A 25,525-nucleotide genomic window follows, 5' to 3' on the forward strand; every position below is an offset into this window, starting at 1 on the left:
TGGTTACCATTCTACCTGCGGAGTACAAGTAGTTTGAATATTCTGAAAAGCGTGATGCATGGCATGAATCTTTTAAAACTAGTATACGAGTATTCTAGACAACCAAAAGAGAAAAGGAATTCCAAGTTTTGTAGCATAATTAAGCTTTTTCACTTTGCAAATATTCCAAAAGATACACTTCAATTCGATGGTGAGCACCGGAACTGCTTTTGCATATTTTTTTCACTAGCTATAGTTGTTTTGCGTGTGAACACTTAATTGGCCCTACCACTCCACCACGACCTTTAAACAGCTAAGGATTTAGAGTTGCTGAAAGGTACTAGACAGTCGGTTGCTAAAGGTTATAGCGACGGACTCTTGCACGTGCTAATGAAGTCGTCGTTATATGTATACAGCGACGGACATCATCTTTAACGACGGTCCTACTTTTAGCAACCGACAACATGTTAGAGCTTTTAGCGACCAATAGATCATTACAATAGCTTTTAGAAACTAACAATCCATCGAGCTCAATTAAACAAGATAAAAAAATAAAACCTTGTATATCTAAAACTCGTATACATTGGATCAAACATTCAAGACCAATACACACTGTCATACACAAATGATCACATTAACCACACTCATTCAATTATCAAACTCGAGTACATATTTAATCATGTCACTTAACACCAAGCTAAACTTGTCTCAACATATATATAACTAACTAGTGAACAAAAACAAACAAACATGTGTTGTCCATGAAAACCATCAAACATTTGGTTAAAGCTAAAAAAAACATCTTTACTTTAGTTGGCTTCATGTCCACAACTTTGCTACAAGCTTGCGGCTTAGCATCTCAGAGAAGATCCTAACATCTTGAGAGGTGGTGGCGTCAAGCGTCTGGCCCGTGCGCCAAGTTGGAGGCAGCCAACTTCCGGTCGGCAGGCGGCGGGGTTGCGAGGGCGGACAAGGCGGCGGATGGGGGCGGCGGCGGGATGTGGAGCGCGTGTGGAGGTGGGACTCTGTGTATGTCATTTTGGTAGGCTGACTTAGGGTTTACACGGGACTTTTTGGCCAAAATTCTGCATGAGTGGGCCGAAAACATTGCGCCAATAGACGGTTGTATTTAGCGATTGACGGTTCGACTAAGTTTGTGTTATATAGCGACCCACGATCCAACGCAAAAGCAAAATATTTATAGCGACGGACCATCCATCGTAGTATTCAATATTATCAACTAACGGTTCGAGGAAAATCTTTAGTGACTCATCGTTCAACAGTAATGTCAACTTTCAGCAATAGATGTCAGATGCTATTGTAGTGTTGTGGTGTAGTGTACGTCTGTTTTATTTAGCCCGTTAAACACTACTCAATTTGGTCTTTGTAAGGAATTTCTAATTCATCAACCGTCAAACTTTAAAATCTTTGATCAATAATTGGTCAACAAATTATAACTATTGTAATACAAATTTGATGCTATTAAATTTATAATTAAATGTATAAACACTTAATTAATCAAATTAACATGCCTTTAAACAAGTGGTTATGGAAGTTAAATTACCACTTAAAATCAAGGTATTTATTTGGTTCTTGATAAAAGGGGTAATTTTAACCAAACACAACTTTAAAAAATGAAAATGGAAAGGAGATCCAGCATTTGTTCTTTGATTGCCATGTGGCTAGATTTGTTTGGAAAATCTACCAAGTGGCTTTTAATCTCGAACCACAAAAAGATGTAATCGACTTATTTAGGTTGTGGGATGTACAAATAGACCAACACTTGCACTCATTGATTTTGTATGGGGGCAAGTGTAATCTTTTATTTGGTCTATTTTGGCTATTTAGAAGCCATGGGATTTTTATAAAAAAAACTGAATATACTCTTATTTGCAGGTTGTTTTCAGGGCAGCAAATTAGAGCCGTTTCTGGAAGAAGAAGAAGAGCGAAATGCCTTTTTTGAAGTGGGCATGTCGTATAATGGAGGCTATGGCTATCGAAATATTCGCCAAGCATGGATGGTTCATCATTGAACAGGCTTAGCGTATAGTCAATCATCTCTTTGTTTGGTTTCGCTTCTTGAGAGCTAAAAAACAGCAAGATGCTGAAATTGTAATAAGAATTGGTTATGTGCTAAATTCTTGCAGAGACCGAGATAAATTTCCTTTTTTCTAAAAAAATACTCAAAAGTTTATAATCATAAATAATGTAATATAAAACAATAAATGGTTAAAATATAATTTAGAAGATCGTGCCATGTTAGATTTACGTTGAATAGACTAGGACCAGAGGGAGTATAATATCAGCCCGATTTACCCAATTTTCAAAAACATAATATATTTCATCTCACAGGTTTCTAGTAACCATTTTGTTTAGAACAAAGTGAAAGTTGTGGAGTGGAAATTAATGTCAAAATAAGAGTTTAAGAAGATTGTATTTAATCTTTCAAGAGGCAAAGTAAAACACATCCAGAGTTAGGCAAACTAGAATTAATGCTAGATGAGATAAGAAATTTTGTTAAGCCCCAGGGCTTGCACTATACTTTCTAGGCAATAAACATTTTTAATTTGAATAGACTTCTACATCCAGAAAAAAAGAGTACTTATTACCCAGCAGCATGAGGTCAGTTTTTCCTTATGAAATGACAAGATAGTATTACTTGGGTTACAGTTCTTCTTCACCCACCCATACCTAACGGTATGGGCATTATACAAATTAAATATATATTCGTGGGTTGGGTTTCACTTCTCGGCCAAAGTATTCATATATATATATATATATATATATATGTCATCGATCGTGCAGTTCTTTCCTTGCACCAAAAGCCCGGTGATATACTATTCCACCACCTAAAGTCTATCACATATTTGACACATATACAGAGTATTAAATATAGACTAAAAAATAACTAATTACACAGATTACGACTAATTTATAAGACTAATTTTTTAAATCTAATTAGTTCATGATTTGACAATGTTGTGCTACAGTAAGCATATGCTAATGACGGATTAATTAGGCTTAATAAATTCGTCTCACGGATTCCCAATGACTTCTGTAATTTATTTTATTATTACTATCCAAACACTCGATGTGACACCTCTATGTGATACCCAATATAACACCTATAAACTTTAGCCTCTGGATTTAATCAAGGCGATAGTACAAGCTAGAGCAAGCTAAGCTGAACCTTATCTTCTCGAGATCGAGCATGTAGCTAGCTGGTATCCTAAAAGAAGAATTGCTTTCAACTGAGGCAAGACGCCTAGTCGTAATTAATCTGTAAGCCTCTCTTGGGCAGGAGTCTTGGATTGTGTACGGTTAATCGGAAGAAAAATGAACAGAAAATGATTCCTATGCCTCATGATTCCAGCGTACTCCATGAAGCAAAGCTCTAACATATCCTCGTCCTTTTTTTTATCGAAAGGATGCCCATACACGTAACGAATTACTGGCTGGCGCGGCGTGGCGCGGTATAAATGAAAAACTCTGACGACTGTTCCTTGAATTACAATGTAACCAGTTCCACTAATTAATTATATTATGGTGAAGATCTGAATATATGATGTCTTGCTTCCAGTCTTTCATAGAAGCCATGAGTTGTTGTCTAATTACTAGTCAAACAATGAGGTAGCACTACTCTTTTAACTTAGCTCGTGTAGGAAACCAGGAATTGATGAACTAGGAACACATGAAAGTGTGTTCTAACCTTCATTAGAATTAGACAAATGCATGGAAAAAAAGTAGTTGGAGAAAATAGCCCTGTTCATTTAGACTTGTTTGGCTTATAAGCCATGGTTAAAAGTACTATTAACTGTTTTGACGTGAGAGAAAAATATTGTTCGTTAGCCGATAACCCATGACTTATACCGAGCCAACGAGCTGAATATTCATACCCACGTCGTAGTTCAGATCTCCCCTGGGCTTGCTTTTGGTTTAGGTGACTGGATTCTTCTTCAAATTAATTACGAATAGTAGGATGTTCTCACGAGGCTTCTCTTCTCATGTCAAGATACAACATCTAACTACCGCATGTCTGAGACGCGTCGAAATCAAGGTCTGCCACACGGAAAGGGAGGCAGTGACAAACTAAAACTGACATAATGGTTTGCACTTTTGAGTTTTCATATAGACTCTCGAGAACATGACATGTATACATATAGCTCATGTTTGCTTCTCTTATAATTCGTACTTTTCAGCTTATTCTTTCAATTGAAACAGTGTTTTTCTCTCGCAACAAATCAGTCAGAACAATGTTTCAACTTGTTTTTTTGACGAGAGGTCATAGTCAATGACAATTTAGCGGCAATCTACGAGCTCCTAGGCTCTTCTATTCTAAAATGACTACCGTCGTTTTTGACTGGTCTTCTCTGTCTCACGGTTCTGTTTGTTTGTTATTACAGGTAGCCGCCGCGCCCTGTCTTTGGATGGTGCATTTTATTCTGAAATGTGTGAAGCCGATTTTTACAAACTCTATTGTAATTGGATGCTTTCATTATATTCACACCGCAAGTACATGCGTTGTAGAACAGACAGTTTAGTGAGAACATTCCTCTGAAAAAAACATTATATTATATATCAATGCTTCTTCTCCTTTTTGCTGTCATTTTCATTAGAATTATTCAAAAAGGACGTTATGCCTTTGAATCAATAATTAGTGCACATATATATCTGCAAACTAAAGGGATGCATGATGGGTTAAAAAATAAAGTAACAGGTATACGTGTTTTCTGCTCTTGTCTTTCACGATCTTTGGTGAAGGAACATGAGTTGCACATTAGTGCTGTCATGGTTTGATATATATACAGAGAATTGTAGTGTCGGCTACTCGATCGGCTACAACATTAATGTAATGTAGTTGAAACAAGCCCTACCTGCTCCTGTCATACATATTATCATGCAACGTAATGTAATGTAGTTGAAACAAGCCCTACCTGCTCCTGTCAAGGTGGACAAGTGCTTTATTTAATTTCAAGCTGTAATGACATGTCAAACCCAAGCTGATGCCACCAGGTTTGTTCGATTGGTATGAATCGATCAATCTTTTCTGCTCTGCCATTATTTTTACTAAATCTCGATGGATCTGTTGTTAATTAATTATCGGTACGTAGAACCGTTCGTTCGTTCGTGACCGACAATGCAATCAGATTGTGCTCGACACTAGGCGCGTGTCCTACTGGACACCAGAATATCTGATGGACAAAAGCCACAAAGGTCTGGTTGTTGATTGGAAAATACACTTGTAGTATACTAGAACAAAAGAAGAGTAAACCAGATGGCCTGCTTTAAGACGCCACCACGGCAACTGCCCGATTGCTTCGGATCCGATCCTCTTTTCCGCTCTTTTCGAGCTTGGTGCAATATCATAATTCTGGACATCAACTATGGCGAGTGGACGGTGACCATAAAAGTCAAGCTCAGAGCCCGATGGCTCTGGAATGCCATTGACAAGGGCACCGACAATGAAAAATACGACATGTCAGTGTTGGAGGCTATCCTCGCTGTTGTGCCTGTAGAGTACAGACAGCCGTTGGGGGCGAAGAACTCTGCTAAGGAGGCGTGGGAGGCCATTGCAGCGATGCGCGTCGGCTCCGACCGTGCAAAGAAGGCGACGACCTAGTTGCTGAAGTAGGAGTACGCCAACCTCAAGTTCAAGGATGGTGAGTTGGTGGAGGACTTCTCCCTCCGCCTGCAGTCGCTCATCAGCAAGCTGAGGAGCCATGGCGTCACCATCGATGAAGAAGAGACGGTCTCCAAGTACCTCCACTCCGTGTCGGTGAAGTACACCTAGATCGCTCTCTCCATAGAGACGATGCTAGACTTGTCCACCCTCACTATTGAGGATGTGACAGGCTGTCTGTGGGCGGTGGACGAGCGCATGGAGCAGGCCACAACAACGACGGACAGCGACAAGCTGCTGCTGACAAAGGAGTAGTGGGCCTCCCAGATGAAGAAGTTCGGGGAAGCCTCCTCCAACCACGGTGGCGATGGCAAGCGTCGCGGCAAGGCTTCTTCGGAGAAGAAGAAGAAGTCGACTCCAACACCTGCCGGCACTGCGGGAAGACGGGCCAATGGACAAAGGAGTGCCCAAATCGCAAGCAGAAGAAAAAGGCTGAGGCTCATTTTGCGCAGGTTGATGAGGATGAGGATGCCACTCTCCTGATGGCGACATCGCATGCAGGCGAGCTGTGTGACAGCTGCCTGCCCAGGAAGCAGAGGAGGCTGTCGTTCCCAAAGGTGGCCCAGTATCGCGCAACGGACGCTCTCGAGCTCGTCCATGTCGATCTCTACGGGCCAATCATGACAGCCACAAACGGTGGTCGACGGTATTTCCTCCTGCACGTGGATGATTGCAGTCGTTATATGTGGCTGCAACTCCTAGCGAGCAAGGATGAGGCGACGGAGGCGATCAAGAAGTTCAAGGCACGTGCGGAGGCGGATAGCGGCAAGAAGTTGCGCATGCTGCGTACTGATCGCGAAGGCGAATTCACTTCGGTGGAGTTCGCTGCGTACTGCGTGGATCAGGGTGTATTGCGACACCACACCGCGTCGTACTCGCCATAGCAGAATGGCGTGTTGGAGCGGCGAAACCAGACGGTGGTTGACATGGCTCGATCCATGATGAAGGCCAAGAGTATGTCGACAAGGTTCTAGGGTGAGGCGGTGACCACGGCGGTGTTCATCCTCAACCGCACGCCCACAAAGGCCCTGAAGGGCATGACGCCGTTCAAAGCTTGGTATGGACGCAAACCGAGCATGTCTTTCCTTCGGACATTCAGCTGCATCGGCCATGTCCGAAAGACGAAGCCGGTCCTCACCAAGCTGGAGGACAGGAGCACACCGATGGTGCTCCTAGGCTACGTGGAAGGTACCAAGGCGTACCGGCTCTATGACCCACGCGGAGGCAAGGTGGTTGTCTCGCGTGACGTCGTGTTCGATAAGAAGGCGGCCTGGGATTAGGACAGTCTGGGTGCGGGGGAAGCTAGCGGCTTCATCAGCACCTTTGTCGTCGAGCACTTGGTCATCCACGGTGGTGGAGATGCTAGAGAGGAGGTGCTGACCACTCCAGCAATATAGCCGAGCTCTCCTAGGGCGGTGCTGAGCGGTCCTGCAGTGATGCCGACCACTCTAAGACGGGTACCGAAAGCTCCCATAGCGGAGCCGAGAGGTTTTGTAGTGGTGCCGACCACTACAAGACTGGTGCCAAGCACTCCTGCAGTGGTGCCAACCACTCCAGGAGTGGTGACGAGCGGTCCAGGAGTAGTGCCGAGCACTGCAGCCGGGGTGCCGAGCAGTCTAGGTGCTGTGCCGACCACTCCGGCGGAACAGGGGACTCCATCGACGCCGATCGAGTTCGCCTCACCTCCAAGCGACATCACAGAGTTCGTGGATGCTTTCTACGATGGTGAGGAGGTGTGGTTCCGCAGGCTGGACGACATCGTTGGCGGCACAGGGTCCTCAGGCCTAACGGGTTGGCTGCTCAATGATTCAGAGCTGCTTCTCGTCAGTGCAGAGGAACCACCCACGTTCGCGCTGGTTGAGCGCGATGCAAATTGATGATGGACGATGCTGGAGGAGATGAAGGCGATCGAGGAAAACGAGACTTGGAAGCTCGTCGATCCACCTCCAGGATACCGCTTGATCGGCCTGAAGTGGGTGTACAAGGTCAAGCGGGACGTGCGCGGTGCCATTGTCAAGCACAAGGCGCGCCTCGTCGCTCGAGGCTTTGTCCAACATGAGGGCATCGACTTCGAGAAAGTCTTTGCACTGGTAGCGCACATGGAGTCTATCCGACTGCTACTGGCTTTGGTAGCAGCAAAGGATTGGCGCGTCCATCACCTGGACGTAAAATCGGCTTTCCTCAACGGCGAGTTGGCGGAGACGGTCTTCGTCAGGCAACCTTCGGGTTTCGCCATCAAGGGAGCAGAGCACAAGGTGCTCTGACTGCGCAAGGCGCTCTACAGGCTGTGGTAGGCCCCACGAGCGTGGAACGCTAAGCTTGACGCCACACTGGGCGAGCTTGGGTTCACGCGGTGAGCAACCGAGCACGCGCTCTATATGCGGCAACGGGTGAAGGAGGAGCTCGTCATCGGCTTGTGTGTGGACGACTTGATCGTCACCGGCACGCGTGCGGAAGACATCGATAGCTTCAAACGCGAGATGACGGCTCGTTTTTTAATGAGCGATCTCAGCGTTCTCTCCTACTACCTTGGCATCGAGGTGAGACAGGGGAAAGAGGCGCTCACGCTTGGTCCTGAGTGTGTACGCCTCGAAGCTGTTGGACTGGAATGGCATGGCTGAGTGCAAGCCGTGCGTGAATCTGATGGAGGAGCGGTCGAAACTGATGAAGGCCAGTACCACGGCGAAGGTAGATGCAACACTCTACCGGAGCATCGTCGACGGTCTGCGCTACCTAGTCCACATGAGGCCAGACATTGCGTTCGTTGTGGACTACGTCAGCCGCTTCATGGAGGATCCTCGAGAGGATCACTGGGCCGCGGTGAAGCGGCTACTGCGCTACGTCAAGGGGACGGTGAATCAGGGGATCGTCTTCCCCAAGACTGGCGGAAGTGGGTTGTAGCTCACTGTGTTCAACGATGCAGACATGGCGGGGACATCGACGGATGGCGGAGCACCTCTAGCGTGGTCATCTTCCTCGGGTCGGCTCCAATCTCATGGTTGTCGCTGAAACAGAAGGTGGTGGCGCTGTTCACGTGCGAGGCAGAGTACGTGGCGGCAGCCTCAGCGGCGTGCCAAGCTGTGTGGCTGCGCCGGCTGCTGGGCGAGCTGACCGGCGTGGAAACTCACCCACCAGCACTGATGGTGGACAACTAGCCTGCCATCGCCCTCGCGAAGAATCCGGTTCTCCACGGCCAGAGCAAGCACATCGACATCAAGTTCCACTTCCTCAGGGACTGTGTCGATGGAGAGCAGATCGTCATGGAGTTCGTCAAAACTGGTCGACAACTCGTGGACGTCCTCACCAAGTCGCTTGGTCGTCTTCGGTTCACAGAGCTGAAGAAGATGATCGGCATGGTGTAGGTTCTAGGGTTAGGAGTAGGATTAGGGGAAGAATTGTAAAGTAATCTGCTGCTCTCCTCCTGTCTGAACGCGCGGTAGGGGCAGGCATCGAAAGGGCTCCCTATTGCTGCACTGTAGCCGTGGCAGGGGCAGGTGCCAAAAGGCTCTCCTGCCACACTGTAGCCACAGCAGGGGCAGGCACCAAAGTCAGCCCTACTGTCACATCCAGTCATTGTATCAGCATGGCAGCCTGGCATGTCTGTGTATTAGGATTAGATGGGTAAAGTTGTATATATAGCTTCCCACTGCAACTCAGTAAAGAGAGCGAATTCAGTTTTGCCATCTTCTCTGCAGAGCTCTGGCCAACGCTGGTGCTTGTGCTGTGTGTGTGCGCGCTGTTCTCACTCTCTTCTTCTACCTCTAGCCATAGTGTGTGGTCGGCAACGTCGGTGAGTGGTCGGCTCACCCGTGCGGGAGATCCAGGGGCCAACACTGGACCCAAGAACCACAGTCCCTACCAAAAGAAGACTCCACGAACATGGAGACTACAAAAAGGGCATGATAAGCTCAACCAGTATGGGGAGTAAAGGGCATCGAGAGCACATCGGCCATATCTTCTGAAGGTAGAACCGAACATAAGATCCGACCCCGCTAGCATCACCACCAGCAATCGGAAGGGCAGATCCGCTGCCACCAGTAGCATCACCGGTGGCCGGAAAGACGATCCCGTAGAAGGGAAAAAATAGATCCAATCCCTCCTCAACAAGGACTATGCCAACGTACCTCGATCTCTCTAGGAAGAGCATGCCATCACTGAAGACAACGACACATCCACCAGCGATCCGGTATGAAACAGAAAGACGGATCGAAAACATCGAAACGCCCAACCAAAACCTAGCCCAAATTATTATGGAGAATAGGAAAATAAAAGGAGAAAAACTAAGAAAAACAGTAGATCTGCTAAAAGGACGGACCTCCGCTCCTCACCACCGGCAGGGAGGCCGGAGGCGAGGGGAACGGGGGCTGAAGGCGGCGGCGGCGGCGGTGGAGTCGCCTTGGGGGGAGGGGGTGGACGGGGCCGAAACGGTCTTTTGGCTAGTCGTACAAGCTGTGGGAAAGTTGAAAAGCTCACTTTGGGCGCATATGCCATTTAGAGGTCTGGACCTTCATGTGAGATGTGCAGCCCATATTCTGAACTTAATTGTCCAAGATGGTATGAAAACTATTCGGGGTGCCATTGAGCCAATTCGGAATGTCATAAAGCATCTTTCCTCATCTAGCACCCGCCTGCAGTTTTTTAACACCCTTCCACAACAATTTGGGCTTCCACGTAAGAGGGGATTCATTCTAGATGTTTCGACTAGATGGAACTCCACATATGACATGCTGGAGGAAGCTATTAAGTACAAAGATGTATTGGCACGCTATGCTGATTTGCAAAGGATTCCAGGGCCTAACTTGGAACAATGGGACTTGGCTGTTAGAGTTTGTAAGTTCTTGCAAAACTTTGCTGATGCAACAAGAGAATTCTCTGTGCATAAGTATCCAACTGCGCATATATATCTTGAAGAGATTTGGGGGATAAGAGAACTACTCCTTGATGAGAGCAACCAAAGTGATGACTTTTTGAAGGCTATATGTAATGAGATGAAGTTAAAGTTTGATAAATACTGGGATGAGCCTAATAAAGTTCTTTTGATTGCATCGCTGCTAGACCCACGATACAAAGTACATTTCATGAAATATTACCTCACAAAAGCATATGGAGGGGAGGTAGCTTCTAACAAGACAAATGATGCTATGATCTGGTTTAAAGCATACTATACTCATTATGACAGCATGCTGCAGAGTAGTTCACAGAGCAATGTTTCTTCCTCGCCTGATGTGATTGGACCAACAAGCATGCTCTCTCGGTCATCTGGAAGACGTAAGTTAGGGATGGAATTTGTTTTGTACAAACAACAAAGTCGATCTCATCGCTCAAGAAGATGTGAAATTGATACTTACTTGGAGGATTCATTGGTTTCTGGAAGGGAGGGTGAAGATTTTGATATTTTGAAGTGGTGGAAAACAAAATCTGATCAATACCCTGTGCTAGGTAGGATGGCTCGTGACTTTCTAGCAATACCTTTGTCATCAGTAGCCTCTGAATCCACTTTTAGTACTGCTGGTATGATAATTGACAAATACAGAAGTTCTTTAAGTCCTAAAACAGTAGAGAAACTTATATGTACAAAAGATTGGCTCAAGGATTGCAATTCAGATGATGAAGTGGATGATGACAACAGCGATGATGATTAGTGTTAAGAAATGAATTCAGGTATGCAATTTCTGGATTGTTAAATTCAGTATACAGTAGCCTTAGCTCTTTTAGTCCTCATAGCGTTAGCTCTTTTATAATCTGGAGTGCTTTTTCTTAGCCCCATGTACTCTGTTCCTCTGTTAATTCCGTTTTACTATTGGTGTTATGAGTGAACATTAAACTGTGAGCGTAAACTGGTTTCCCCAGTTGTAAAACTCTAATATGCTTTCTTAAAAGCAGAGGTGAAGGAATTGCACAGAACACTTCTGGATGTATACTTGAGCAGTCACCTGCATTCATGGAGAAAGAAAACGCATATATCGTTGCATATGCATTTGAATTTCAGGTTTTAGTAAAGATATAGCTTAGCAGTGATCCCTATGCGCCGCCACCATCAGTGGTTAGATAAAATATGCATCCTGCCAATTTTTGTTTTGAATTAATTGCACATGCATGCCTGTGTAGTGATCTTTTCGAGAGGAAATTTTTATGTTCAGTTCTCAAGTTCAATTGATTGTTTCTGGCTTGACAATTATCAGGAGAGCATGAACAGACATGTGCTTTCTTGGGGGCATGAGTTCTGGCTTATGTTTCCTGCGATTTCTTTTGTTCAGAACGATATCTGTGGAGAGTAAAGATCAGAACTCTGTTAATTCCTTTTTGTTTCTTTCTTTTAGGAAATTGTATCAAGTATCAAGGGGAAGGTTTCCTATCAAGTATCTTCTAGGGCATTCTGGATCAGTCCTTGGAGAGGTTCTTAAAGGATTTTTTACGTCGTTTCTGTCTACGCATTCTTGTAACTGAACGAGGGTAGTGTGCTGGTGCATGTCGTCTGATGGTCTGGATTCTTAAAAGATTCATTCGTTGTTTCAGGCATATCGAACAAGCTGCGTTCCTGCTCATTTGTTCAGATCTGTGTTCAGCAGTAACAAACTGAATTTCTGGATACCAAGAAACAATGATTTGTTAGTTCTTGGATCAGTTATAACTTTCTGATGGAACAGATAGATCCTCGGTTCATTGCTTTGGTTCTATGTTTAATTTTAGTACCATGCCCGTGCGTTGCTACAGTATAGTTAACATTTTGTACTAAAAACACACGGATCATATGATAAAATAATAGTACTATAAAAATTAAATACTATCATTAAAGTGACATTTAATTCAAAAGGTAAAGTTTGTGAAATTAACACATTTATGGAGAGCGTGATGTCGCAGGCTCACGAACTCTAATGTATAGATATTTCTGTGATGCGGCTAAGATAATGTTTTATATCGGTAAGAGGAAATCTTTGATATCCATTTCTTTCGTACGCCAATAAATCTACGAATAAGTTTCGCCGCATCTTCGTACCATCCTGTAAACATGTTTGAGTATATATATATAAATATTAGTGCCTGTCACATGGGTAATACTACGTGTCTTGAAAAATCTCCCACAAAATCTTAAACACAAAGTATGTTATACTCATCTTATAAATATGTGTGGCTTTAGGTCTAATCCACGCAGACATATACTGTAGAATAAGGTATCCACTTGAGTGTCTGTGGCAAGATTCACCATCAGCAATATATAGAAATAGTTAAATCATAGGTATTATTATTGCAAGCGACGGTGACTCTGAGTTAGTTACCAATCTATATCATCTGCAATGTTTTTTTTTACGGATGAATTTCTATTTGAAGATATCCTTGTTCCATCTAGGAATATGTATATTCATTGCGGTCGTGTACTGCAAGTTAAATCCAAGAGTTTTTCGGCAGACAGGAGCTATACCAGACGACGTCAGGGGTTGGGTCGTCGTAGTAGAAGGTGGAGGGCGTGTCGGACGCAACGTGGTTGTCGTCGTCCGTGTGCTGCTGCTAGATAGCTCGTGCTAACACAACGGTAGTATTTTAGGGATACACGTAAAAACAACGAAGGAGAGTCCATATATAGGGCCCACCCCTCATCGTCCTGCGTGTTTAGGATGTCGAGGGTCTATGATTTGCCGGAGATTGCCGCGGAGTGGATACATGATATATGCATGGGTGGGTGGTCTTAGCTTGGTCCACCACCCTCTATGTAACTAGAAGATCGTTCTCTCCAGCTTTGAAATATTTTTATTGAAAATTAAAATAGAACATCTAAACAAGCACCTTTTCATTGTGGACAAAAAGCAAGCAGCACTGTTATAGTATATAATTAAAGAAGAGATAGGTCACCTAGCTTTTGAATCCATGGACCGGCCCATGCGCATATGAGTAGAGCATATATACAGGTTCAAAGTTTGTTTTAAGATGTGATCGAGCATTGGCGGCAGGAGAGAGGGCACAAAGTGGAGCTGCTAGTCCATGATTCTGTTCCCTCGCTCGCGCTCCCTCATCATCGCTGAATCCCGACGATGGGAATTTTGTTTCTGCACAAGCTAGCTCACTCATCATTTCGTTACGGAACAGGCGATAGGGGTACATGTGTTGGGCCACTTGGACCTTTTGAGAACCGAGATGCTCTGGAGATCGAATCACCACCCGTCCTGGTGATTTCCGGCCACAAAGCGGGAACATATGCGTATTCGATTAGCAGCACAACATAGAGCAACGTTGGGTGTCCGTGTGGGCCGGCGGGGTCAAATAGGGTCCTCCAAAGCCTGTCAACGAAATGCAATCGGAAACGATCTCACAACCCATCGATGGAAGTAGCGGAACCCCAAGCATACAGCCACTACTTACTATAGGTCGGTGTTTTTTTCCCCCGTTTTGCTAGCATCAATACTGCAAGGTCCTTGTCTCAGATCAACTCCAAAGATTAGCCCTCCACTACACCAGAAGATAACTGCCGGTTGAAACGACGAACCGGCAACGATAGTCCAGCATATTTTATTTTATTTATCTATTTTATAAAATAACCACAAAAAAATTAGACTCATCTAACAACTACTCCTATAAAAATTGTCATTCTCCGTACTGAAGCTTGCCACATCATCAGCACTTTTTTTGGATCCATCGCATCGCCTAGGGCTTTCTTTGCTGCCAGGCATTAGGTTGCACTCCAGACCACATTCTGACTTAGCATCGCAACCATCTATTGTCTGCGGTGGCTAGCCATGCGCAAGACCTGGAGGTTGCCCATGCAGTCGTGCATGGAAAATCGGTAATGAAAACCTGAGACACACACCTTGACAACACTGCTCGCGCATTACACACTATTGAGAGTACAACAACAACCATGCACATCTCAGAGCACAACTGAGAGCAATTAAAAGCAAATTTCCTATACCCATGATACTGTCTCCTCAACATATGCAATGTAACAGTAATATCAACTTATATTCAATTCAGGTCCTTCAGGACATGAAGAATTCAGCCATCCACTACATTATATACCCAAAATCATCCATTCATCGGAAGAGAATCGGAGTAATGGCTTCCTTCCATCAGAACTACGAACTGGGGGCAACAAACTAGAAAACCGGATTTTTTTGTTTCTTTAGCTATTGAAACCAATTTTTGTTCCTCTTTGGGGTGGTTTTTAAGGTAGTTTAGTTTGAAATGGCACTACATTGGATGTCCAATGTGGCGCAACATTAGCCAAACGGAAGATAAGTCGGACTATGTTATTACTTTTAGGTAGGTAAAATAGACTTTCCCAAAAAAAAAATACTGAAATAAATCTTAAAAATCACCCAGATATCTTTTTTAAAAAAAAATTGTGGAATTTAAAATTCCAAAAGCTAGTTTAATCTCAGAAAATTCATAGGAAATTTGTTTTAGCTCAAACAAACGTGAAAGCCAATTTCAGATTTTTTTTTCAAATCGTGGTATATGTTATGGTGCATAGATTAGAATACTTTTAATCTTATATGGTCTCATTTTGATGATTATTTACTACTATATGCTCTTGTTTTCTGTTATAATTAGTCTACAATGACTTATAGTACTACATGGAAGTTCAAGTGTGTAACCACCTTATATACTTGATCCTATTTAGTATGAGCACATGTAACAATTTGGCCTAGAAGACAGATATGGCTGCAGCCTTTTCTAGTTTGGGCACGAAATGAACAATCTAGCAACCTGATTTGTAGGTCCTACTAGTTAGACACCACCACATCGCAAGGAAACATCATTTTTACACATAATGTTTTGTTGTTTAGAAACATGCATATGAATTCTGCTTGGTCAGATTTGAATTATTAGCACTTAACTTGGCACATGAGAATGATGTTGAAATCAGTAAGCAAAATATTGCAAATCAGTCTTGTTCCTTTTGGTTGAGGTTGCTCAGCTAGAGTTTAACTATGAAGTGGTTTAATGATACTACTTGTGTTGTCATTGAAGTCATTCGAACTTCTACGTACAACACATACTAATTACAATAGATAAAAGAGATCTATTAGTAAAAAAATTAAATAAAGAGACCATATAAGATCCAATAAGTCCAATCAATGCACCATAATAAAACAGAGCATGATTTAGAAAATATCTAAGACTAGATTCTTACTTTTCCTAAGCTAAAATAAATTTTCTAAGATTAAATCAAATTTTGGGATTTGAATTTTCATATTTTTTTATTTATTTCTATTGATAAAGTCTATTTGACATCCTGAACTATTAACATAGTCTAATTCTAATCTTTGAAAAGTTTGTTTATATATATCTAGATCTAAACATTGAAAAGTTGTGAAATGTCAGATTCTAAGCCAAAAGTCTAGTCTAGAAAGGATCTAACGAGCCCTTACAGGAATAGATGGTATTTGGGCTGTCATTTGTTGGCCTACTCAGCCCACTACACGTGTCTACTTACCCTAGGCCCATCTGAGGTCGCTCATCGATTCATATCGCAGGCAGCCGCCGCCACTGTCTCTGATCGTCCACCTCGCAGAGTTCCCCAGCGGCGCAGCCTAAGATCCCTCCCTCCGGCCATCAAATCATGTGAAGAACTTGCAAAATTGGTCACCCATGTCCTCTTCATCGGTCAGGTACTGGCAATTTTTTGTAGAAACCTTCTCTGGAGATCCGACTGCACTGTGATCATGTGACTGTCATGGTGCTGTTCCATTCCCGTCTCCGATGCCGGCCGGCAGCGCCCCAACCAGGCAACCATTCTCCATCTCTGATGACTAGGTCGTCAGTTCAGATCTGATAGGTACATCTGGCGTGATCCCCACGCGGCACGGAAGCCCTACTAATCCGTCCCGTTCCGTCGATTGAGTCATATGGAAGAAGGCGGCGGCCATGGCGCGGGCGACCGCATCAGCAGCCTCCCCGACGACATCCTGTTCTCCATCCTCCTCCGCATCGGATCGACTCGCGCCGCCGCGCGCACCAGCGTGCTCTCCCGCCGCTGGCGCCACGTCTGGGCCCGCCTGCCCGAGCTTCGCCTCGGCACCTGCGACGAGCAGCCGGGGGCGACGCTCCTGGACTCCGTGGACGCCGCCCTCGACGCGTGCTCCGCCCCGGCCGTCCAGCGCCTCGAGGTGGCCATGTACTGCCATGGCCTCCGAGTCCATGCGCGCCGCGTCGCCCTGTGGCTACGCTTCGCCTCGCAGCGCCGGGTGGGAGACCTCTATATCGAAGTGCCATCCCAGATGAAATTCTTCTTGTCTACCAAGCCCAGGAAAGAGGAGCTCGAGCTTCCTGTGTGCGATGGAGCGGCGAGAATCACTCTGTCGCTCGAACGACAATGGAGGCTCTGCCTCTGTCCGGCGGGCTCGTTCATGTTGCTGACCGACCTGCACATAAGCTGCGCCACCATGGAAGGCAGCGAGCTTGGCGCCCTGGTGTCCAAGCAGTGCCCGCGCCTGAGGAATCTCTACCTTTTCGTCAGGCTGGCTGCTGCCTCCAACGTGTCCATACGCTCCGACTCGCTTGACTCCCTGTCATTCGACGTCGAAAACACCGAGAAACTAGAAGTCATCGCCGCTAAGCTTGAGGTGCTGACAGTATGTGATGCCACTAAGGCAGATATCTCTGCCCCAAAGCTGGCCGAGATAAGTTGGGACGGTGACACTGGCTATGATCCTCAGTGCCACCGCTTTGGCAATGCTGGCCGTCACCTCCGGCTGCTAGACTTGGGCTCAAAGTGTGTGGTCGCTTCCCTGATGCATCGTTTCGACAAAGTTGATGTGCTGAAACTGAACCTGAACCTCTGCAATTTTAAGGTGTGTTGGTAGCAGTCATATTTTTCCTGAAAAATAACTGTTTTGCCTTCTGATCTTGTGATCACATTATTTCTCATCCTGGCAGGGAACAGAGGCATACACAAATTTCTTGAATGAAACGATTGCACTACCCAAGTGTGAGAAACTGAAGTTACGAGTATCATTAAGGGATTATGACCACAGCTTCGCGTCAAGCATGTTTCATCTCTTGAGGAGCTGCAACAGTACAAGGAAGGTTTCAATAAAGATCGATTCTGGCCACTTGACGGTAATCTCCATGCTTCTGCAAATGTGTCCTTTTATTGATGGCTTGGTTCAAGGCAACTTTAGTCCTTTCTGATTTCCTTGAGGTGGGGGGCTGGTGGCAGACCATAATGGTTATTCAACAAACTGATCATACGCCACAGGCAACCTTCAGTCTAACTACCTACTCCTAAGTGAAGATTTCTGATAGCCAAAGTTTTGTTCTTCTTTTGTGCTGGATTATGGCTCACCTTTGTGTAGCTACAAGCGGAGTGTGATTACATACTGTAGGTCGGACTGAGACCATGGGGTAACTTCAATGTTGAGTGGCAAAAGTTAGTATGGGCCCAGCAGACACTGATCGACAAGAAAATCATCACAGTTTGGTGTGCAGTGACTTCCGCTGTGCTAAGAGTGGTGTGATCATGAAACAATGGGTAGTGTGTTGAACAGTTAGGGAAAAGCGTGCCATTGGATCTTCTATTGGTTGGCAGAGAAAAGTGATGACTACTTGTGCTTGGAAATGTCATGACTGTGGGGAAGTGACCAGATAGGGCAGGAGTGGGAAGTCATCGTCCGTTCGGCCACCGGTTTCCTACCCGTGGTGGCTGGTGTGGGGAACAACAGGGAGATGAGAGAACAGAGAAAGTAGATGAGAATAGGAATTGGGTTGTAATTGCCTGTTTATTCCTTGATCACCACTGCATATAAAGGAGATTACAGCTTCACTCTCTCCTATACTCTTGCCTCTCCATAATTCAAGCCTTCCTGATTTGATCCCTCCTTTCCAGCCTAATTACCCCTATGGTGGCGCTTATATTTATTACCGACCATAACATCTCTCTCCCTCCTTCGGAAAGGGCTCGTCTTTGAGCTCGAACAATGGGCACTGCTGCTTGAATGCAGGCGGGCTGGCCCTCCTAGCGAACAAGAATGTGCCACCGTCCACGGGCTAAATGGCTATGCAACACCGCAGATGGCATCAGAATGACTTGACCATGGAGCATCGACAGTAGAGGAAAATCTGCTGCTGGAGGTGTGCCGCAGAAGGCCTTGGAAGACATTGTGAATCTTGGTGCCATTTGGAAGCCGCATGCGGCCGGTGACGTTGCCAATTCGTTCTAGGATCTGGTATGGCCCATAGAAGCGGGACGCAAGCTTCCCCTTGGATGCGGCTGGGAGTGAAGCAGAGGGCTGATGCAGGAGCTTGACCCAGACCCAATCATGGACGGCGAATGTCAGCAGAGTGTGCTTGGCGTCGTAGTGCTACTTGGCTTGCTCCTAAGCTTGGAGCAGTCATTCCCGAGCGGCGAGTAGGAACATATCTTGATCTTGGAGGAGCTGATTAACTGCTAGGGCACGAGCATCGCTAGCTTCATAGGTCTTCATAGTTAGCGGATGCGGCCATAGACCAGCTTGAAGGGAGTGGTGCTCAGGGACGAGTGGAAGGCGGTGTTGAAGCAGTACTTGGCCATGGTAGCCAGTGCAACCACTGCTTGGGCCGATCACCAGTCAGGCAGCATAGGTACATGGTGATGACCTTGTTCACCGTCTCAAACTATCCATCCAATTGTGGGTGGAAGGCGGAGCTCATCTGGAGCTTGGTCCCGGAGAGGCTGAAGAGCTCACGCTATAGGTTGTTGGCGAAGAATGGGTCGCGGTCACTGATGATGGACGCAGGTAGGCCATAGAGACGAGCGATCTCGTTGAAGAAGGCACGGGTGACTGAGACAACCGTGTAGGGGTGGCCAAGGGGGATGAAGTGTGCCACCTTTGAGAGACGGTCCACCACGATCAGGATGACTGTCTTGTTGATGCACTAGAAGCCCTCGACGAAGTCCATCGTGACATCGCTCCAAATCAAGGCCGGCACCGATAGGGGCTGAAGGAGTCCCACAGGTTGCAAGAGACTGGTTTTGTTCTATTGACAGACGGCGCAGTTGCCAACGAAGGCCTGCACCAGCGCCTTGTCACCGGGGATGTGGAAATCAGCGCAAAGGCGGTGAAGAGTGCGCTAGATACCTTCATGGCCTATGTTGTTAATGTGCTCCAGCACGCGGTGAAGCAGAGCCGACGATGTAGGAATGAAGACCCGACGGCGCATAGTGATGAGCCCGTCCACGACGGACCAGTCGGGCCCCTTCCGTCCCATGGCCTCCTGGGCGATGAGCTCCTGTAGATCATGGACAGGGGCGTGGAGATGGCGACCACCTATAGGGGTTCTAAATCACGCCTGGAGAGGGCGTCCACGACGATGTTGGCGCTGCCAGAATGGTGGAGAGGCGCTGATCCAACGGGTATTTGAGGTTGAAATGATCGGTCTTGACGATGAAGCGGTGGCCTAGAGGTATGGGTGCTAGTGCTAGATCGCCTGGGCGTGCACGATGAGCTTGCGTTCGTATGCCTAGGCGTGCATGATGAGCTCGCGTTCGTATGCCGCCAAGTTGGAGTGGCGCGAAGCCATGGCATGGCTAAAGAACGCCACTAGCCCGTGGCCCTGATGTAGGACAGCGCCCATGCCAAAGCCTAATGCGTCGCACTCAACCAAGAAGGGCCCGTTGAAGTCTGGCAACTAGACCACCGGGGTTGTGGAGAGGGTGCGCTTGGGGGCGTTGAATGCAGCTGTCACATCCTTTGTCTAGGAAAACTCCTCCTTGGTTAGTAGCTTGGTGAAGGGCATATCTGTCGCACCATAGCCGCAAATGAAGCGGCGGTAGTAGCTCGCCAGCTCGAACAAGCCGCGAAGGGTGCGCGGGGACTACGAAATGGGCCAAACATCGACAACGTGGACCTTTTGATGATCCATGGCCATGTCGGCCACGGACACAACATGGCCCAGGTAGGACACAGTGGGCACGGCGAAGGTGCACTTTGGCGTGCTTGAGGACGAGCTGGTACTACTGGAGGACTTCAAGCACCAAGCGAACATTGCGAAGGTGACCTTCCCAACTCTTGTTGTAGATTAGTATGTCATCAAAGAAGACATGGACGAAGCGGCAAAGGTACCGGCCTAGGATGTCATTTATCAGAGCTTGGAATGTAGCTGGTACGTTGGTGAGGCCAAACGAGTCATGGTGAGTCCGGAAGGCCATCTTGGGAACATCGGCGAGGTTCATGTGAACCTGGTGGTACCTGGAGCGAAGGTCTAGCTTGGAGAAGACGTAGGCGCCACAGAGCTCATCCAAGAGCTTTTCCACAACTGGGATGGGGAACTTGTACTTGATCGTGATGGCATTGAGCGTGCGGTAGTCCATGTATAACTACCAGGATACCAGAAGCACCGGCAAGGAGAATTCCAAGTTGCTCAGGAGAATGATGCCTTGGCACAAAAACTCAACACAGTGGTGCTCCAATTTGTCCTTCTGGAGTTGAGGGTAGCAGTAGGGCCACACTGCCACCGGCTGCGCCCCCTCCATGAGATGGATGTGGTGGTCGTGGGCATGGCTGGTGGTAGTTGAGTCGGCTTGGTGAAGAGGGAGTTGAACTCCTCGAGGAGGCTATCGAGGAGAGCCTCGGGCTATAGGGCGCGATAGGCTGGTGGAGAGCGCGTCGGCACAGCTTGCTAAGTCACACGGTGGCCACGGACCACACACGAGATCGTGAGGCTAGCGAAGTCCCACAAGACCGGGCCCAATGTACGGAGCCAATCAGTACTGAGGATGAGGTCGTAGCCACCAAGCGCGATGGTGAAGCAGTTCAGGCAGAAGGGTCCGCCGCCCACCTCCACCAGTAAGGCGCAGCTAACGTCGGTGCAGTGGAACCAGTTGCCATTCACGACTAGAACATTGAGGCCGGTATGGACTGGCTAGAGATGCATGCGGAGGCAGTGGGCGACGTCCGCCTTGATGAAGTTGTTCGTGGATCCAGAATCCACCATGGCAAGGAGCTTGTGGCCAATGACGCACACCCATAGGCGCACGGTGTCCGCATTCGATACCCCAGCCCACGCGTAGAGGGAGACCTGGGGTTCCATCGGTTTGTCGTTCTAAAGCGGAGTGGTGGTGTCGTCTGGGTCCGCATCCTCATGGTCGATGAAGAAGAGGCAAGCGTAGCTCCGCCATCTCGATGGGTGAGAGCCAGTGGATGGCGCGGGGTGGAGTGTCGGTTGTTCGACGTCGGTAGGGGAGCAGGTAGGGCCAGCGGCGTGGCACGGTGCTACGCAAACGCCTGCCCATGGTCGCCGTGGTAGGAAAATGGCGTGCGGGCAAACGCACGGGCGAGGCTAATGTCGTGCTCCACATCGCGGGGCTTGTGCATCTTGATGTTGGAGCAAGGCTCGTCGAGGAGGCCAGAGCTGAACATCTACTGCTCTTGCTTGCCTGTCAGTGGATCGGTCCGGCTGATGAGCGCCAAGAAGTAGCTCTAGTACTCGTTGATGGAGCTAGTCTGCCAGAGATGGTGTAGTTCACCAGGGCATTGCTGTGGATGGGGGGCCCAAAGCGCACACTGCAGAGCTCACGAAATACAGGCCATGATCATGTACCGTGGCCATGTACCAATGGTATGTGTCGCTGTTCAGATGGAAACAGGCCAGCCATACCTTGTGGTGCTCCCCTGTTTGTTGTGCGGTGAAGAACTGCTCGCAATGATCGAGCCACGACAGTGGATCATCCTTATCGTTTTAGTGTGGAAAATCCATCTTGAAGTAGTGGGGAACGAGGCCCTCCATCTCCCCGCATGGATGATCCCCATCAGAATCGTTCACTAGGATGAATCACGTCTCCGAGCGGGGGCACGGTGGGGAGCACCGTTGCCGGTGGAGCCGCTGTTGCCGAGGAGGCCCTTGCTGCCTAACAGAGGCGCCGTCAGGGTGGGTGTTGGTGGTAGAGGCCGCGGTGGGTGACGTAGCCGGCAGGCGAAACTGTCGACTACGACGATGCTGGTGGTGCCGGACTGGCCATCCAGCTTGGCCAGATGCGCTAGGATGTTCAAGACCTTGTCCGGTGACATCAGTCAAGACGGTCTGGAATCCCTTAACGACCAAGGTAAGCTCACTGACGGTCTCCTCCTGAGCCGCCAGGAGCTGCTTGATCTCGTCGATGTTGCCGTAACCCATGATAGGATTACTGGAGGCTGATACCAAATTGTCATGACCGTGGGGAAGTGACCGAATAGGATAGGAGTGGGAAGTCGCCGTCCGTTCGACTGCCGGTTTCCTACCCGTGGTGGCTGGTGTGGGGAACAAGAAGATGAGAGAACACAGAAAGGAGATGAGAATAAGAATTGGGTTGTAATTGCCTGTTTATTCCTTGACCACCACTGCTTAAAAAAGGAGATTACAACTTCATTCTCTCCTAAACTCTTGTCTCTCCCAAATTCAAGCCTTCCTGATTTGATTCCTTGACCCTTTCCTGCCTAATTAGCCCCGACAATGGCGCCTATAGTTATTACCGACCATAACAGGAAAACTAGTAGCATGATAAGCAGAGATTCTTTGAAGCCAGCCTCACACCATTCCTGCCACTTCAGGTTTAGGGAGGTCCAAACTTTTGCCTAGACCCCACCTACCACTACCAACTTGGGACGGTCAGGCCAGCAAAGGCACACCACGGACCTTGGCCTAGAAGTCATTGCTAAGCATCCATATCACCTTAATGCCCCCACTCGGGTGACAAGCTCTCGCTACTAAGCTCTTGCAAAGATTATTCGAATGAAAGATAGAACTACACATAATTCGAGCGGACATAACGTCACATCATATCCATTGTTCACTAATAGATTCATATTGTTTTTTTTTCTTATCTTAATTCCAGGGGTATCCTTGCCCATTCTCTTGCTATTGTCGCTGGCCGGAGAGTTGCAAGGCTGATGGCATTACTCTTGAGTCCCTTGAAGAGGTGAAAATTACTTTCATTAGGAACTCCTATGGACAAGTGCAGTTCGTGGAGGAGCTCGCCAGAGGCCATGCACCAAGCCTGAAAAAGTTGGTCATCAACTGTGATCTATGGAGCGACGGTTCAACCCAAGAGCTACAAGAGAAGGTCGGCAGAATGTTTGATCCAGATGTCATTGTCGAATGCAATGTTATTTAGCGCGCACCAGGGGTGTTTATGTTTTGATGGAAAGCTTAGAGCCTGTCAAAAATACAGTGCAATGGTCTTGGATTGTTTTTGCACTCCTAGGAGGGGACTATTTGAGAAGCTTTTGGGAATTGGGATAGGGTTTCAGTTCATATTTAGACTTCCGGCATTTATCCATATTATTATTATTACATTCCAAGAAGACAATTAGCTTGCGTCATGCCCATGTGATGACTGGAGATAACTTTCGTGCGTTGAACTTGATCATGCATACTCCTATAGGAAATCAGCACGAGTTCCATTGCTTGTTCCTTGTACCTGTAGAGCAGAGCTCCCTGTCCCAGGCGAATGGCGATAAGCATGGACGAGGTGACCGACCTCTTGCTTTGGTCCGCGGGAACTTGACGGCATCTCTCACAAAGTACTATAGGCGTGGCTAGCGTCCGGACTTCTAGACGTACGTGCGTGTCCAGACGTCTGTGCAGCCCGTCCGTCTTGCTCTGACTCGCTCGTGCACCCCATCCTCGACGCTGCACCCGCTGCTCCTTGCTTCCGAATGGAGGGCCGCGCAGCTCGTCCCCGTCTCCCATGCACACCCTGCCCCCGCTGCTCCCCGCTCCTTCCCTTGACCACATCCTCTCTCTCCGCGTGTGCGGGACCTAGGAGCCAACCCCTAGCTCGCTGCGCCCCTATCTGTCGGTCCCCAGCTCTGTCGCGCCCCATCCCCCGGTGCCGGGGCTGTGCACCCATTACTCACCGTGCCCCCTGAAACACTTGGATGCAACATACGTCGGACATAGATGAAACTTCTGAAACATACTATTACAACATATGTATGAAACATATGCAACATCCAGATAAAACAATACAACGTGTGTGTGAATCATATGCAACATCCAGATAAAACACTTGCAATATGTGTGTGAAACCTATGCAACATCCAAATAAAAAACATTCGCTACAACATGCGTCTGAAACAGATGAAATATTTTTTTTTTCAAAATGCTTGCAACATACCACTAAAAACACTGAAAAAATATGCAACATGTGCAGCACCCCGATCTGCTTTTGCAACATACATATATAACAATTACAACATACCCCTGAAACATTCAAAACAATTAAAATATATATTTGAAACATAGGGGAGGGGACGCCCGGGGCCGGTCAATTTCGGCCGTCGGGGTGGGATCCGGCGGTGAGCGGCGGCACGTGAGCACCACCAGCACTGGCTATGCTCATGGGTGCCCTTGGCTCGGCCGGGAAAGACCTGAGGCGTCATGGCACGTGTGCCCCAGTGGCCATGGCGGGGTCAGCGGCATGCCCGACAGCGGTGGGCAACGGACGAATGACGAGGGCACGAGCGACGTAGGTGAGACGCAGGTGAGCGGCGCAGGGAGCGAGGGCGCGCGACGCGTCCAGCGATAGGGAAGGGCATGGTGCGGCGCAGCCTGACGAGTGTGGTGTCGGAGAAGGGGGCGGAAGGTCCGAGCGGCCACACGCTGCTTCGGGTCGGACGGATAAGTATGAAGTGATGATTTTTTTTATGAGAGATGAACCTTGCTCGTGTGGAGCCACCTCCGGACGAGAGTCACGGACGGACAGACGCCCGTTCTGGATCATTATGGCCAGTACTATGCTCCTACTTTACTTTGGTAGGAACAGTTGACAGTGATGAGTTGGATATGTATCCTCCCTCCGGATCCGTTGCAAACAAATTAGCCCGTGTGGTTGCCTGACGGTTCCGAAGCCCCCTCTCTGAATGAAGCCCAAATCAGTGATCACTTTCTTCGAAAATGTAAATAATCACACACCCC

The 25,525-nt window shown here is 47.4% G+C and overlaps 1 protein-coding gene across 1 annotated transcript; it reads left to right on the forward strand.

Moving 5' to 3' along the window:
* The first annotated feature begins 16,133 nt into the window (after positions 1-16,133).
* LOC136452226 (putative F-box/LRR-repeat protein At4g15060) lies at positions 16,134-23,902 on the forward strand. The gene is made up of 4 exons (XM_066452853.1): positions 16,134-16,263; positions 16,422-17,445; positions 17,531-17,713; positions 23,442-23,902. Exons 2-4 carry the CDS (start codon positions 16,501-16,503, stop codon positions 23,718-23,720), a joined length of 1,407 nt encoding a protein of 468 aa, XP_066308950.1. The 5' UTR covers positions 16,134-16,263; positions 16,422-16,500; the 3' UTR covers positions 23,721-23,902.
* Positions 23,903-25,525: the final 1,623 nt, after the last annotated feature.

This window comes from Miscanthus floridulus, chromosome 5 (genome assembly GCF_019320115.1).
Source record: "Miscanthus floridulus cultivar M001 chromosome 5, ASM1932011v1, whole genome shotgun sequence".
In the NCBI taxonomy this organism is placed as follows: domain Eukaryota; kingdom Viridiplantae; phylum Streptophyta; class Magnoliopsida; order Poales; family Poaceae; genus Miscanthus; species Miscanthus floridulus.

What these genes read in the sequence shown, in the direction of transcription:
- LOC136452226 (XM_066452853.1), top strand. Translation starts at nt 16,501, where the DNA reads ATGGAAGAAGGCGGCGGCCATGGCGCGGGCGACCGCATCAGCAGCCTC. An exon ending in TGAACCTCTGCAATTTTAAG is followed by an intron (nt 17,446 to 17,530) that starts GTGTGTTGGTAG and finishes TCATCCTGGCAG; the next exon opens with GGAACAGAGGCATACACAAA. An exon ending in TCGATTCTGGCCACTTGACG is followed by an intron (nt 17,714 to 23,441) that starts GTAATCTCCATG and finishes TCTTAATTCCAG; the next exon opens with GGGTATCCTTGCCCATTCTC.